Source organism: Melanerpes formicivorus, unplaced genomic scaffold, assembly GCF_026170545.1.
Source record: "Melanerpes formicivorus ecotype bairdi unplaced genomic scaffold, bMelFor1.0.p_v2 SCAF_13, whole genome shotgun sequence".
In the NCBI taxonomy this organism is placed as follows: Eukaryota; Metazoa; Chordata; class Aves; order Piciformes; family Picidae; genus Melanerpes; species Melanerpes formicivorus.
In genome coordinates this window covers 3200015-3216854 of record NW_027142365.1, presented here as the reverse complement: position 1 = coordinate 3216854, position 16840 = coordinate 3200015, and the positions used below count along the sequence as shown (strand labels likewise).

General features: G+C 46.4%; 1 protein-coding gene across 5 annotated transcripts in view; it reads left to right on the top strand.

The window, feature by feature from the left end:
- The first annotated feature begins 13228 nt into the window (after positions 1–13228).
- The window catches only part of NKTR (natural killer cell triggering receptor), a 51843-nt gene continuing 48231 nt past the window's right edge, over positions 13229–16840 (top strand). For all 5 annotated transcript variants that reach the window (XM_068145892.1, XM_068145891.1, XM_068145890.1 and 2 more), the window contains exons 1-2: positions 13229–13325; positions 13727–13811. In XM_068145892.1, the coding sequence (XP_068001993.1) occupies positions 13754–13811 (58 nt within the window). In that variant the 5' untranslated portion in view covers positions 13229–13325; positions 13727–13753. The remainder of the gene's footprint in view (positions 13326–13726; positions 13812–16840) is intronic.

Here is a 16840-nt window from a genome sequence, read left to right as displayed (position 1 = left end):
CATTTATCTGGGAGATTTTCTCTGCTATGTTTGATTTTTTTCACTGCTCATCCTCTGAGCTGTTTATTCCCTGGCAGTGTTGCTTATGTGCTGGTTATTTTTATGGCTTTCCCCTTCATTTCCCTGTAAGTGGGACAGCAAAACAGTATAGAGAGCGGGAGCGAGTGCGTTCATGTGATGGGTCAGTGACAAGTTGAGTCAAGCCAAACACCAGAAGGGTTTTTTGACAGTGAGTGCTTTGACAGCTTGAGACAAGTCAGCAGCAGAGGTTGTCTTTAGTGAAGGAAAATGATTGATGGAGTGCTCTGGCAGAGAGGAAAATAGGAAGAGAATGAAGGCAGAGACACAGCTTTGTTTCAAGAAATGAATTGTTTTCACCTAAGCATTAGGGGACACAGTTTAGTCCCTTTTGTAGTGCCAGGAGAGTTTGGTTCAGCCACATCGTGCTTGTCAACCCCAGCAGGGCACAGATGAGAAAATGTGGCCATGGAGATGTGACTAACTCCCCTCTAATCTCATTTTCCAGTTATTTTCCTTGGCTCATGTGCTTTAACCAGGCCTGAGTTTATCCAGTGCTGGGGTCAGAAACCATATCCAACAACATTTTTTCTCCTGTGTGGAGCTCGGTTTGCCCAGCTCCAAAGGTGGCACTGGAGCTCAGCTTTACAGAATGAGGAAAGGACATTTTCTAGTTCAGTCAAGATCTAGAAGCCCTGGGATGCAGCTTTATAGCTGGTTCTTAATTAGCTTATAGCAACTAGATTTATAGATGCTTACATTTTTGGGTGGTTTTCCATTAAAAATTGGACAAGAAATGGATTTCCGGTTGGAGGCTTGTGGTTTTTTTAGGTTTTAAAGTCTTTTTTTCCAGTCTTGTTTTGTTTTCTTTTCTACTCCCATCCTGGCTGCACTTTAATGTTTCTCCTCCTGGAAGATAAGAACATCACTTGAGGAATTCAGCACAGCCACCGACAGAAGGAAGGTGCTGAAGCACTTTTAGGATGTACAAGTGGAGACTGAGTCCATTAAATCAGTCTCTACAGCTCCCTGAAGGGAGGTTGTAGCCAGGTGGGGGTTGGTCTCTTCTCCCAGGCAACCAGCACCAGAACAAAAGGACACAGTCTCAAGCTGCACCAGGGGAAGTTTAGGGTGGAGGTGAGGAGAAAGTTCTTCACAGAGAGAGTTGTTAGCCATTGGAATGTGCTGCCCAGGGAGGTGGTGGAGTCACCGTCCCTGGAGGTGTTCAAGAGGGGATTGGATGTGGCACTTGAAGCTATGGTTTAGTAGTCATGTGGTGTTGGGTGACAGGTTGGACTTGATGATCTTTGAGGTCTTTTCCATCCTGGTTAATTCTATGATTCTAAGTGGGATGCAAGCATTCTTAGGATATACAAGTGGCTCAGATGATGAGGAAATTAAGTTTTGTGTCCTTAAAGCTGCTGAATCCACCCTGAGAATGTGAGGCTGCCTCTGTGCATCCAGTGTTTGTGCTGGTCTTGATTTACATTTATAGAGCCCGTGTGATTATATCAGCCCTTCATTTGCCCAGATACATTAGCGATGCATAAACAGCCCTTGTCCCCTATATTTTACACTGATCGAACTGAAAGCTGCAGCAATTACCATCCTTACAGCATAAAAGTTCAATGTTAAAAGTGCAGTTATGGTGTATTTTACACCCCAAGCAATTACCATTTGTTTATAGCAACAATTGCCATCCATTACAGGAATATGCCAGCACAGTTGACAGTGTATCTGCAATTATTAGCATGCCACTAAACTGGAACAAACTCATGGCACTCCAGCCTGCATTTCATGTGGCAGCTGGAGTAAATACCTTTTTATTTATGTTGTGGGAGACAGAATTTAGAGTCTATAGTAAATACCGAGCCACTTTATTTATATGTTTACATTCAGGTTTCCCTTCAAGCTCCTGCCTTAGCACAAGACAAACTCTTCCTACACAGAGGCATAAACACAATTCTCATGAGGTCACACTGGCAGTTGTGTCTATCTCTGTCCACCAGCATCTTTTAGTGTGGAATTAAGTGAGGCCAAAGCTCTGAGCTCCCAGCACAACTATTATGCAGTTGCTGCAGAAGAGAGAGATTGTCATTCCTGACCAGATCGATGCAATATCCTGTCTCTGGCGGTGGTCAGTGCTGAGTGTTTCAGAAGACAACATAAATCCTTCCAACCTTCTCTGTCCATAAGTGCACACAATGCACTTAATTGTTCAGTGCAGAAAAATGATATCTCCCTGACCTTAGCTAATCATAATTGCATAGAGCTCTATTTGTATCAACATTTATCTCAGTGGTTATTACTAATACTGTTACTAGGAGGCGCTGATTATTGTTTTATTTCTTTTCTCCAAACTCACTGTGCCAGCTGAGGACTCCTGGCAATCCTTCACTCCTCCTCAAGTTCCTCCTATGGAAACCTCCTGCCTCTTTGCAGGAGCTCCCTGTATGAATCCATCCCCTTCCCTCATAGCAATGATTCCACCCATATACAAAATCCAGCATTTCTCCATCCTCTTTTGTGTTACCAGGATTCTCTGTTCTTAAATACTTAAAGGGTGGCTGTCAGAAGGATGTGACCAGTCTTCTCCCAGCAACAGAACAAGAGGAAATGGAACATAGGAAGTTCCATCTGAATATGAAAGGAAACTCCTCTATGCTGAGTGGAGCACTGGAACAGGCTGCCCAGAGAGGTGGTGGAGTCTCCATCTCTGGAGTCATTCAAAGCTCACCTGGACACTATCCTGTGCAACCTCCTCTGGGTGACCCTGCTCTGGCGGGGGAGTTGGTCTCAATGATCTCCAGAGGTTCCTTCCAACCCCTCTGATTCTGTGATTTTTCCCCCAGGTCCAGGGGCAGGGAGCTGTTCCCTTTTGCCTGTTCAGCCCTACTGAGAATGACCTGCCACACTGCAGCCATGGCTTTGCCAGCTGCTTGGCTTTTTGTCCTTCCTGGCACTGTTCTTGTTGTTATCATCACTCTGCTTCCTAGCCTCAGCTGCAGCTTCACAGTTTTAACGCCAGAACAAAATGCTGTCTCAATTAGTTTGACCTCCTAGCTTGTGGGGACTGCTGCATTTCACCCAGTTACCTTTGCGCTGTGACTTGAATCCTCTATTTTTAAAGCACCACCAGCTGCCTGGATTTAGATGCACCTGAGATGGCTTTGTGTGGAGTCAGCTTGGCTTCAGTATGATTTACTGGTTCAGGAGCAGCAAGAGCATACAAATGGAGCTGCACTTGTCCTGGGGCCAGTTTGGGTCTTGGAGTGATGCAGCTGCCTTGAAACAGTGCTGAGCTCGGGCTAGTAAACCCCTGCCAGAACTCAGCTGCTTCTGCCTGGAACCAGCTCAAGTACCCCTGTGCCATGTATCACACTCCTGGAAACAGTAACTTTGGGAGGACAATGACAAAGTGCCCAGCTTGTGAAGTCATTTCTGCATCCGCACAGCAAATTGTCTCCAATGAATCTCTGCTGGTGGTAAACTGGTCTGCAGAGCTGCTTTGATGTCTCTGTTTCATGGCCCCCCAACACGCGCAGGGCCCTGAAGCTCTGCTGGCTGTGCACATTTGCATCACAACTGAATTCACAAACCCTCCTGCGATCCACAGTGCTGAAAGGTCCGAGCTGTCTGAGCTAAAACGAAGAAGCTCTGAAGCACCTGAGCTGACGCAGTTCCAAGCATTTCAAGCATTTTCCCCAGCACCACGGAGTGCTCTCAGATGGTGCTTGAAGAGAACACTGAGCCGGGGTTTATGCATCTTTAATGCAAAGGTAAAAAGGTAAACCAAACTTTACAGGAGGAAAAGAAATAATAAAGAAGCTAGGGGAAAGGAATCCTCATGCTATTTCCCCCTCAAAAAGCTATCAATTAGGTATTAGTTTGAACCAGAGTGGTAGTGGGGACATCTCATTTCACACCAAGCTTCTTACAGGGTCAGTTAGCTGCCCCCAGCAGTGTCTGTGATTTTTCTTTCCCCCCTTTTTGTTGTTTTGGGGATTTTTTTTCTGCTTTTTCAGTACCATTTTTTATGTCTAATCCCTACCTCAGTGTCCCTTCTGAATAAGGGCAGGCTTTTAGCCAGAATTGCCTTATTTCTTTCACTGACATAAGACCGATATGGGCTGTCAAAGTACTTACCAAAAGACCTTGGCTGTCATCCACTTCAAGAGCTCATAATTTAATACAAGAAAAGAGACAACAGGCACAGAGAAACAGATGGGCAATTGCAAGAACATGGTAACACAAACAGTCTAATTTTATTGTGAGGGTAAAAACTCGCTTGTGTTGCTGTTCTGCAGCGGGGCCCACTCACTGGCTTCCACACAAGACTCCACATGCAAACCAGACATTGTCTCATTTACTTGTCTCTCATGTGCTTTCCTGTGGCACCAAGTTTCACCAGTTAATTATACACTGCATAAAATACATAAAATAACCTCCTTTTTTTTTTTTTGGACCTAATGCAAAGTAGTATTGACTAGGTAAATCAAGGCTGACATGAAGTATGCTTCATCCTTTGGGTAAAGAATAGTTGTGATGACAAGCAAGGCTTTATTTTCTGTCAACAGCCCTGAGTTATAGCCCTCTGCAGAACGTGGCCCAAAACCAATTTAATTGCAATAGGGTTTGGATCAGGCCAAATGTTGATCTTGAGACCCACACAACAACCCATACGTCAGACCTCTGGCATTTATTGGTTGAGGAAATATAATATCATAGGATCATAGATTGGGTTGGGTTGGAAGGGACCTTTAAAGGTCCCTCTGCAGTCAGGAGGGACATCTGCAACTGGAGCAGGTTTTTCAGAGCCCCAGACAACCTGGCCTGGAATGGTGCCAGGGATGAGGCATCTACCACCTCTTGGGCCAACCTGGGCCAGTGCTTCACCAGCCTCAGTGTAAAAACTTTCTTCCTTCTGTCTAGTCTAAATCTCTCTCTTTTAGTTTAAACATTCATTCCTTGTCCTGTCACAACAGACCTTGCCAAAAAGTCTGTCCCCATCTGTTGGGGTTTGGTTTAAGCAAGAGGGGACATGGGTCCCAGAAACACCTGTGCCATTCAGGCCTTGAAGGATTCTCTGTTGATAATACAGCAGTGGAGTAGGAGCTGTGGGAAAGTGCTGATTGCTTGGCATGCTGAAGTCCAGCTGCCCCTGAGAAGGGAGGCAAGCAAGATAAGGAGGAGGCGAGATCTGGGAAAAAGGGCAAATAGAAAAATTCCACAGAGCTGTGAAAACAATGATGTAACCTTTTAGAGAGAAACCAATAGTATGTGTTACATTAGAATAGAATTAACTATGCATAAGATAAGACTATAAATAATGAAGTGTGGAACAATAAAGTTGGATGATTACTATCACTCATATTGAGTGCTGTCGTCCCTGTCTCCGTTCTCGTCACCCATCTTTCTTAGAGGTCCCTTAAGCACTGAAAGGCAACCAGAAGGTCTCCCTGGTCTCTTCTCCAGGCTGACCAGCCCCAACTCTCTCGGCCTGGCCTCACAGCAGAGGACTTCCAGCCCTCTCATCATTGTTGTGGCCTCCTCTGGACCCACTCCAACAGGTCCATGTCTTTCCTGTCCTGTGGACTCCAGAGGTGGATGCAGCACTGCAAGTGAGGCCTCACCAGAGCAGATAGGGGAATCATCATCAACTTATTTACAAGCAATGAAAGAAGAGTGAAATGGAGGTATTTTTGTAAAATTATGTGCTGAGAACAAAGAGCAAACCAGCAGCTAGTTAGGAAGGTAATGGAGGTGGGTAGCAATCAGGAGCAGCTAGAAGAATGACACAGGAGCTCCATTAAAAGGTGTTCCAGCTTCTGAACTCACTCATATTCAGATTTCCTGACAGCCTTTGCTTTTGAATGTTGTCTGGATGAGATGTTGGCACTGTGGAGATTTATGCCATATCAGCCCCAGACTGAAGCACTTCATTTGTCCAGGAGAGCACAGGCAGCTAGAGGAGGAGAGATCCAGTCTCCCAGAGCTGCCTCTCAGCAACTGCGTGACTTTATTTCTAGCCTCAGCCAGCTGCTGGTGATACTCAGCACACATTGTGTCCATTTAAAGTCCTGTATTGGTTGATGTGCAATAGAGGTATCAGAGCCTGAAGAAGCTACACTTACAGGAATATACCCTGCCCTCTTAAGCAATTCTCCACATAATGAATTAATGGTTTGCTTGTATTTCTGTCGTGCTGGGACTGTCATTAACAAATTCTGTTTACTGCCTGGGTAGCAGATGGCTCCTCCTACTCATGCCAGGGTTGGAAACACTCCTAAAGCTTTAGGGCAGGATAGGGGAAAGCTCTGTAATCCCTGAGGAAGTGTGTTAACGCTTCAGGTATTAATTGGGTTATGGTTCACAGGAAATCCCTGGGGAAAGGGAAGCATGAATGAAGGGAACTGCAGGGAGTGTTTGGATGTGTGAGGTTACACATACCCTGATGAGGATATGTCTGTGCCCACATCAATGTTCCCTCTCAGCAAAAGCAAGTCCTAGGACAAAGGTTTTGCTTGAGACATGGATTCCAGCTGTGGGACAGCTGTGTTGAGTGTCCTACAAGTTTGTCAGGGAGCAAAAGAGAGGGAAATTCATTGGAGCTGGCTCAGTGTATGGGTGGCTATAACCTGGGTTTATTTGATTTCTGTTCCCCAGTCTCCATGAAGTTATTAATGGCATTGTTAGTATGTTAAAAATGGTAATTATAATCCTTCTTTACTTCTACTTAATGCTCATGTTCAGTGAAAGAGTGATTTCCAAGGATCCAGCTTTCCATTCCTATGGGCAGGCTGGCTGGATTGCCCACAGGTAGAACTCTGGGGCAGCCAAAGGGTAACTGCTTGTTTCTCCAGTAACTTTCCCAGGCTTGGTCAGTAGCTGTTAGTGCTCAGTACCAAAAGTGGAAAGCTTCTGTCAAAGGCAGGCATTTGTGACAATCTATCTGCCTAAGCCTTCAAAGCTCCTGCTGCACTTGGAATTCTGTGTCCTTTAGTTCCTAGTTTCCTCCGTGCTGTCAAAGCAGGAACCATTGACCACTTCCAAGGCTCTCCTGAAGCCCAGAATCTTAAAGGCTTTGGTAACATGGACTGAAGGTTCTTGCTAGCCATGCACAGATCCTCAGCACTTTGGTATTCAATGTGTGGGAAAATGCCAGCTGTTAGTGGCATGGTGTGGATTTTGATCAGCAGTCTAGAGCTGGCAGGTTTTACTGTTCATCAGGACAAGGTGTAACAGTTTTAAACTGAAAAAGGGTAGCTTTAGATTAGATATAAGGAAGAAGCTCTTCACTGTGAGGCTGGGGAGACACCAAACAGGTTGCCCAGAGAAGTTGTGGATGTGCCCTCCCTGGAGGTGCTCAAGGCCAGGTTGGATGGGGCTTGGAGCAATCTGGTTTGGGGGAAAGTGCCACTGCCAGGGCAAGGGTGTTTGAACTAGATGATCTTTAAGGTCCTTTCCAATCCAAACCAATTCTATGATAATCTGATTGCTTATCCCCAAGCCATGGGTTTCCCTTTAACATTCCCAATGCTCAGATGCTGACATGAATATTTTTAATTAAGCCCTTTTTCACTCTCTGTGTTTGCCACACAGATAACTGCTGTCAGCTTTTCACTTTTGACTTGCTGTTTGTTCATGAGTTAAGCTTTTCATAATTAAAACACTTTTTCAGTTATTTTGGTCTGAAATGTTTATTCCTCAGTAAAAACACTGAAGAAATGGTTTTGCCTACCTGAGTGATTGAAGGGGAGACTTCAGGTGCTCATCTGTTCTTCAGGCACACAAGTCTCTTAGATTTAACTGTGGCATTTTCTGGCTCTTGTATCCACCATTTCTACACATTCAAAACTTCAATGACCCCTGAGAACAGCTCTGAGTCACTTCTTCTCTGGGTGTCAACACTTTGTGGCCGTTCACACCAGATCAGGATCTGCAGAGAGCAGCTACAGAGCAAGATCTTGAACAAGCAGCCATGAGTTTGCCTCACAGAATTATTTTGAGCACCACCTCTGCAACCCAAATGCACCAGATAATGAAAAAGGGTGTGTTGAAAAGTCCTTTTCCTCCTTTTTTAACTAATGGGTGTGGAAATCACAAAACAGGCAATGAAATATTCAGCAACCTAGGATAGGATAGGATAGGATAGGATAGGATAGGATAGGATAGGATAGGATAGGATAGGATAGGATAGGATAGGATAGGATAGGATAGGATAGACCAGACCAGGTTGGAAAAGACCAACCTATCACCCAACACCATCTAATCAACTCAACCATGGCACCAAGCACCCCATCCAGTCTCTTCCTAAACACCTCCAGTGATGGTGACTCCACCACCTCCCTGGGCAGCACATTCCAATGGCCAATCTCTCTTTTGGGGAAGGACTTCTTCCTAACATCCAGCCTAAATATCCCCTGGCACAGCTTGAGACTGTGTCCTCTTGTTCTGATGCTGGGTGCCTGGGAGAAGAGACCAACCCCCACCTGGCTACAACCTTCCTTCAGGGAGCTGGAGAGAGCAAGAAGGTCTCCCCTGAGCCTCCTCTTCTCCAGGCTAAGCAACCCCAGCTCCCTCAGCCTCTCCTCACAGGGCTGTGCTCCAGACCCCTCCCCAGCTTTGTTGCCCTTCTCTGGACACCTTCCAGCATCTCAACATCTTTCCTAAACTGAGGGGCCCAGAACTGGACACAGGACTCAAGGTGTGGCATAACCAGTGCTGAGTGCAGGGCAGAATGACTTTCCTGCTCCTGCTGGCCACACTATTCCTGGTGCAGGCCAGGATGGCATTGGCCTTCTTGGCCACCTGGGCACACTGCTGGCTCATGTTCAGCCTGCTATCAACCAGTACCCCCAGGTCCTTCTCTGCCTGACTTCTCTTTTCCAGACTCTAGGCCCTGTATAGCATTGCAGCTAAGGCCTTGGAACTGCAACAGCAATGAGAAAGAACTGACCAACAACTTGTTGCTCATAAAAAAAGCTTGTTTTCAGTTTCAGGCTTGGCTTCTAGCCATGGAATTTGCAACAAGATAAGGAAAAGCCTCAATCAATACCTAAACAAAAGCTGGGCAGTTCAAGCTTTCATGGCCACAAGTAGACAAATTATTAGCCTACATAATTCCATTTAGTCTACAATTATTATTTACAAAATAAAGCTGTTTCTGACTTAATTCAAGCAGTCTTACCCTGATGTGCAGGTGAGTCGTGTTACTGCTCCACCATGGCTTGTGTTCCCTCCTGCTTTTCCAGCTCCTGGAGCCAAGCGTGCTCTATCTCAGGAAGGAATGCAACTTTTAGCCAAGATTGGTAAACATGAATTCCTGGGCAAGTGGCCTGGTCTGAGCTAGAACAGGACTAATCCTGGTCGGTGATTTGAATTCTCAGCTCAGTCTCTGCTCAGTGAGGGCACTTTCTGAGTTTCAGGGCATGCTTGCACACAGTGGCTGCTGCTAGCAGGGAGAACTCTGATGGGGAATTACTGACAAGGGCTGGGCTGCAGAAAGGCTCTGGCTTAGACTTGCTCCTTATGGAGACCAAAGTCACTGCTGAATCTTGTGCACCGTGTTGGGGTGCAGTAAGTAAGAGCTGGCTGCTGTTGGGGGAAGGGGACAGCACAGGTGACCCTAAACTGACCAACAACAAATTCCATCCTATGGATGTCATCTTCAGTATAAAGCTGAGGGATCACCAGAGTCTAGTTGGCATCTGAGGTGTCTGTTCTGCCTTTGATCCCAATCCAACTGTTTCTGAATCCAGCTCCTGTCTCCCATTTAGTCCAGCCTGGGACTTCCCCAGCACCTGCCCACACCATGAGTGGTGGTGATGACATCATTGCCATCAGAGGACTGGGTTCAATATTGGTTTGTCACTATTTGTTTGTAACTATTTGTATCTCTTTCTTATTATTGTTATTATTTTGATTAAAGCTGATTTAGTTTTTATTTCCAACCCATCAGTCTCTCTCCCTTAGTCCCTTCCCTTTGGGAAGGCAGAGGAGTTCACAGAAAGTGCCTGTCAATTGACTAGAGGCTGGCCCAGCCCTGACCCTTGACAGCAAGGAATATACCACTAAAAAAACCTCTGAAGTTGAGCTGAGGTACAATAAAGTTAGGTTCACTGATCGTGGTTCATGCTGAAGCTGTCTATAGGATTGGAACCTAGCCATGAAAAACTTAGCCTTTGGAAGGGAGTCTTTCACAGATCTATAGTTTATCAAAAACTATATCCAGGAGCAGGTCTTCATAACTGCACTGCTTTGCCATGCAGACTTGACCCCCCTCAAACAGGCTGCATCCGTGGTCACTGGAATCAATGGGGACTTTGTCAGTGCTTTCAATGAGCACAGGATGTTACCAGCACAGCATCTGCAGCACTTCCCAGAGAAGAACACTGGAGAAAATCTTCGTTTTTAACGAAATGTTTCACGTTTCAAAAGGCTGGCCTCAGACGTGCTTGGGAAACTTTCTTTTCTGGGAATGTCTTTCTTCCACCAAGCTGCATATTTATCAGCTCTAGTCCTAGTGATGATCATAAGAGCTTCTCTCCCAGGGGATCAAAACTTCTTTCTAATTTGCTTTCTTAGTAAAATAATCAGGGCTTGAAATTATATCTCTCTCTCTCTCTCTCTCCTTTTTCCTATTGCTCACAATCTTTGCTACTTGCATGAAGAGCAAGTAGCAAATTTCCACATCTTTTTTGAGACTTTTGTATATTTCATTGCTTATCTGCCTTCAGCAAGTTCATGTTCTGAAAACGGAAGAGGAAGAGACTGAAGAGGTAAAGAGGTAAAAGGGAATGAACAGCTTATTTCAGCTCAGGAGGTACAGAATCCACGTAACCATAAAATCCCAAACCTCTATGCTGTGAGGACAGGCTGAGAGGTTGGGGTTGTTTGGCCTTGAGAAATGAAGGCTCTAAGGAGACCTTCTGGTGACATTTCAGTACTTAAAGGGGTCAATAAAAAAGATGGGCCTGGTGTGACAGGACAAGGGTGATGGTTTAAACTGAAAGAGGGGAAAGGCAGACTAGACACTTTTTACACTGAGGGTGGTGAGACCCTGACCCAGGTTGCCCAGAAGGATGGTAGGAGACATGCCCCTGAAAACATTTGAGGTCAGGTTGTTTGGGGCTCTGAGCTACCTGATCTAGTTGAAGATGTCCCTGCTCCCTGCAGGGAGCTTGGAACAGGTGACCTTAGAAGGTCCATTCCAACCCAAACCAGTCTGTGATTCTCTAATTCTAATACAATACCCTTCTACTTTCTAAGAGCAATTCACAGCTAAATAATTTAGGGCCAGACTGTGCTATGTTTTTCTCTGGCTGTATGATCGCTTACCGTGCCAGTATCCCCACAGGACCAGCAAACCTACGTGACAACTCCAGTCAGGTTTCCTGAGGGACTGTCACATGTTATTAGACATAATAAAGAATGACAGAATCTGCCTGTTCAAACTCCATGAGATGCTCAAATACTACGGTGACAGCAGCAGTTAAAGCTATAGATAAATTCTGTCTAAAACAATCCCACTTCACCGCACTACTCCTAACTTCTAAACCATCCTTTGATTTCAGTATCACTTTATTCTCAGCACATTCATTTTTAATCCTAGACCTCTGAGTTTCTCCTCAGACAAGGACGTAACTGCAGATACTGCTGCCAGGTGAAATTACTGCAGCGACTTCTGGTTCCTACGACTTTGGGAAAGCATTCGGAAACATTTTACTTCACGGGTGGTGAGCACTAAGAATGTCCTCACTGCTTAGAAAGTGACAAAACTTCTTTCCAGAAGTAATAAAGAGGTTTGTTTCTTTTTTCATTGTGTTTTATTGTGGAGTGGTGAGGCTGTGGTTTAGCTGTAGACTACATGGAGGGGCTGTAGGGATGGCACAGTGTACACAGGGTGTCTTTCAGGCAGGAGGTGCTGCTTTCTTCTGCCTTCCCTGAAAACCCATCTCTGTACAGATGGGAACAAAGTTACTTTCACGGGAGAAATTATTAAATCAATAGAAGGTGATACAAAAGGTGGTTTAGGCTGCAGGACATCCCCGGTGTGAAGGGACTTGGAATGAAGGATGTAGTAGGCTGAGGGTTTGGCAATTGAATGCTCCTTCCTGAACATTTTTGATACTACAGTTGCTACAGTTACCACTTCCACACTTTGGGATGGTCCAACATGCCCAGCTCAGAAAAAAATAACCTATGGTCTGCTGCAATGATTAAAATTTCTTTGTTTGTTTGTTTGTTTGTTTTCTTGGATTCCTAAGGCACGGGTGGCCAAGTTTATCCAGGGCTGAGACTGGGCAAGCGTCGGGGTCATCCCAGGCTGGCCCTTGCAGCAACCTTGTTTTCATACTGAAGGAGAACCAGAGCGGTCCTACCACAGCCCTGACAAATGCATTGCAGCAAACACCTTCCCATATGAAACCTTCTCAGATTTTTGTGCTCGCAGAAATATTTTCCCTTGAGGAAAAGAAAAAAAATCTCTGCAAAACTACTCAGGCTTCTCAGGTGTCCCCCAAGCCTCATTCTCTCCAGGCTAAACAATGCCAGTTCCCTCAGATGCTCCTCACCAGCCCTGTTCTCCAGACCCTTCCCCAGCTTTGTTGCCCATCTCTGGACACGCTCCAGCCCTTCAATCTCCTTTTGGTAGTGAAGGGCCCCAAACTGAACCACATACTCGAGGTGTGGCATCCCCAGTGCCCAGCACAGGGGCACAATCCCTGCCATACTCCTGTTTGCCACACTATTGCTGAGCCAAGCCAGGATGCTCTTGGCCTTCGTGGCCACCTGGGCACGCCCTGGCTCATGTTCAGCCAGCCGCTGACCAACACCCTCAGGTCCTTTTCCACAGAGCAGTTTCCAACCACTCTGTCCCCAAGCCTGAAGCCTTCATGGGGTCGTCGTGACCCAAGCGCAGCGCCTGGCACTTGTCCCTGTTGAACCTCATCCCATTGTCCTCATCCCATCGACCCAGTATGGCCAGACCCCTTATTTATTTTTCTCCACAAAGCCCCTTCCTTCCTGCGCCAGCCCCCTCAGCACGGCAAGGAGCTGGGGGAAGGCTCATCCCGCCCCCGCCGCTTCCCCTCGTCCTCCCCTCAGAGCGCTGCGCGGGCGGCGGGAAAGCGCGGCGGGGCGGGCGCGGCGGAGGAGGCGGGGCCGCGCCGTGCCGTGCCGGGGCGGGGCGGGGCGGCCGGACGGGCCATTGAGGCGGTCGGTTAATGGCGCTGGGGGCCGGAGCGGGGTAGTGGTGGGGTGCTGAGGGGGAAAGCAGCAGAGGAACAAAGCGCCGGAGCTGCTAGGTAAGGCCGCGGCCGCTGTCCCACTTCCTGGGGGAAGGGGATGGGCAGCGCTGACGGAGTTCACCCTCCCCCTTTCCCCTCCTCCTCCTCTTCCTTATATCGGCTGTTTGTGAGTGCAACAAATTCTCGGGGTGAATTTCTCTCGCCGGCCTCCTCCCGGGGCCCCGCCGCGGGCCCTGCCGCACGGCCGGGGGTTGCGGGGAGGTGGGCGGGGGGGATGTTGGTGTCGCCTGGAGTTTTTGGCACTGCCGCCGCCGTGTAATTTTACCCCTCGGTGGGAGGGGAGGGAAGGAGAAGAGGGAAGGGAGGGGAGGATTCGGGGGTGGGGTGTGGGGGGGAGAGGGGCGGGATCCGGCGGTCGCCGCTGCTCCTTCCCCAGCGTTCCTCTGCTTTGTGTCCAGGTGGCGAGGACGGGGCTGCCCGCGGCCATGGGTGTGCAGGACCGGCCCCAGTGCTTCTTCGAGATAGAAATCAACCGCGAGCCAGGTAAGGCTGTGCCTCTCGCACAGCCATTCGCCTCCAGTGGGGTGTTTTGGAGAGGTTTTGAACCTGGTTTTTTTCCTTTGAAGGACTCACGCCATTGACGTGTTATCGCCGAGTTAGTTTTTAGCAACTTTGGGTGTTTATTGGGGTGCTGGATGCTTTGTGTTCTCACTTGCGTTTGATTTCTTATTGCACAGACGGAGGTTCAGGGAGGCTGTCACTCCAGTGAGGATAAGCACTCTGTGTCAGAGGTGCTGGCTGGTTACCTATTGCACCTTTACAGTTGTATAAACTGTGGAAAATTAGGGCAAGTTGTGAGGAAACTGGAGACCACCTCCTGGAATTCTTTTTAATCCTACAGTAATTAAAACTGGAGGGGGGACCCCAGGAGGTCATCTGGTCTAAATCTTTTCTCCTCAAAATGAGCCTTCTGAATGTAAATGAAGAATTGACCGTGGAAGCATAGAGTATCTCTCCAGATGGCCTGTTTTAAAAAAAAAATATATTATAATTAAGATAAATCCCTCTCTTTAACTCATGTTTTCCCTGTAGGAAGTGTAATCACCCCTAAGTGCTAGACTGTGAGTTTTAATCCTGGAATAGCTCCTTGATTCCCTTATCGGTTTTCCCCACTCGGTAAAAATGGTTGAGCAGGTTTAGTTACCCATCCTTTTGTCAACGTGAGTTTATCTGTGCCTCTGAGTTGTCTTCACGTGTACTTGGTGCTCTGTATCTCCACTATTTGCCTCTCAGGAAAATGAATAAATGTGATGGCTTCATTATGCTTTCACTTTCATTTTCTGCTTCAGTGTTTCTCTGAAAGCTTTTGAAATAAGAGTTTGTATCTCTGAGTTTTCAGATTTCAGTTGTGTTCAAATAGAGCTGCAGCGCGTTTGGCTTGCTCTTTATCTTCACCAAAGTTGCTAAAGATTCAGTTCTAACATCAGTAACCTGGCAGGGCATGTGTATAAATCTGTTGCTATTGTAACTGCTATTCAGGTTATTTTAATTAGCAGTCCCTTTTCTGAGTACCTCTATTGGAGAGAAAAATGTTACTGTAAATGGAGTTCAGGCACTTTGTGTTGCTTTAAATTGGCAGTGGAACTAGACTAAATATATTTGAGGCTGGGTAAGTTTTCAGTTGAGGACTGGTGGTTAGATGGGATTGATTTATAGCAAAGACCATTCATTCTTCATCTCATTTGCTTGTAATCTTTGTTAGGGTTTTCTGTTTGACACTCCACCTGAAGAATCTCTCCCTCTGCCGTTTTTTCCCATCTCTTTCTTTATGTGCACCTTCCTGTTCCAATTTGGTAATGCCTCTTGCTGCCTGCCTTGTCCCTTCCTCAGCCTTGTGCTGTCCATCACGAGTGAAAGTGGATTACCTTGTTTTCCCTCACATCTACTTGGGTTTGATGACTGATAGCGGCGTCAGAGAGGAATTGCAGTGTTAGTGTTCTTGGTGGTGCAGAGCTTTGGTTCTCAGGAGTAGACACAGGGCTTTGGCTCATTTCGTGCTTCTCTGTATTTATTTGCTCTTTAAAGTAACAGGAATCTCGCAGCTGTATATGAGATTCAGAACCCTGCTGGCTTTATTGCACCTAACTAATGACTTGTGTTTTTTCAGGAAAATGTGCCAATTTGTTAAGATGCTGGTATGGGGACTTGTGTGTAATCTGGATATAGCACTTTGTTCTGCTCTCTGTTTATTCATTCACTCTGCAACTATGTCTTGGGATTTGAGGGTACATTTAAAAAGCTTAGACATTGCTCTTAGCTGTAAGATGACCTTCAAAAGCTGAGTCGAGTGTGAATGATAAAGCAGTGCCTCCAGATGACACGAAGCACTAACTCTGAGAGATGCACTCTCCTGCTGATACTAGTGAGGTGTTAATTTTAACTTTGAAACTGTCAGCAGATTTCCAAATGAACACTGTGCTTATTTGACTGTAATACAGTAAGCTGATCTGCTTGTTCCTTTTTGTTAGATGTAGGGAGGAAGAACTGGGGTAAAGAACAACCCTGTGTTTTGTTGCTAGCCAAGAAATAAGACATTGCCCTCTTGCTGTCTGCACTGAAAAGCTGAACCAACATCTCTCTGCAAAATGCAGGGAGTAAGAGGACATGCCTCTCGCAGTACTGGAAGCATCTCTTTGTCTGCAGAATACAAAACTGTGTCGTTTTTAACAGTGTAGGTTGCCTGGAGTCCAAAAACGTTCCCCCACGCAGCTGCCAAATCTTAGCTTTCCCCTAACAGACTTTGCTTCCCGGTGCTTGCCAAGATACCTGTAGCAATTAAAACCAAATCAAAGTGGTGCACAGACCAGATGAGCAGGAGCAGCAAAAGGTGGGGTGCGTGCCTGTGTGAGAGGGGAGGGCACTGCAGAGTTTGTTTGCTCTTTAACTACATCCCTTAGAAAACACAGGCTTCAATGTGGCAGCTTTGGTTGTGCTCTCAGAAGCTTTATTGCAGCTTTTGTGTCCACGTTTTAATTTTAGCTACAGAGCCTCAGAACAAAACTTGATGCCTGCTTGGATGTGCCTCTTGCAGTGGGGCAGACTTTGCAGGGGCTTTGTGTCAGTGCTATTTTAGGTCTAAATTTAGGCTGCTTTTATTAAGTTGCCTGTTAAGCATTTTTTAGTGCAGGCACATTGTGGTTCGTAGTTTTTACAGAGCAAATGGAGGCTAAATCAGGAAGGAGCATTTATTTTGTTACCAGCACAGACAGCATCTTTCCTTTCTTTTGTGTCTGTGCTACCAGTGGATTTGGATGCATATAGTGTGCTCATAGCAGTAAACTACTTGCAATATTCCAAGAAGTTTTGGGATGGCAGCAGGTGCTTATTTAAATAATTCTGTCTTTACTCTCTGGTGCCAAATCTGTGTGGAGCTTCTGTCTTTCAGGTACGGTGATAATTGCAGCAGATGTCTGACCAGGATGTCACATACAGAGGCTGCTGCTGTAGCAGTTCATGGGGCCATCCAAGATATTTTTTTTTCCCCACACCTCTCTGCTCCACCTCTGTGACTG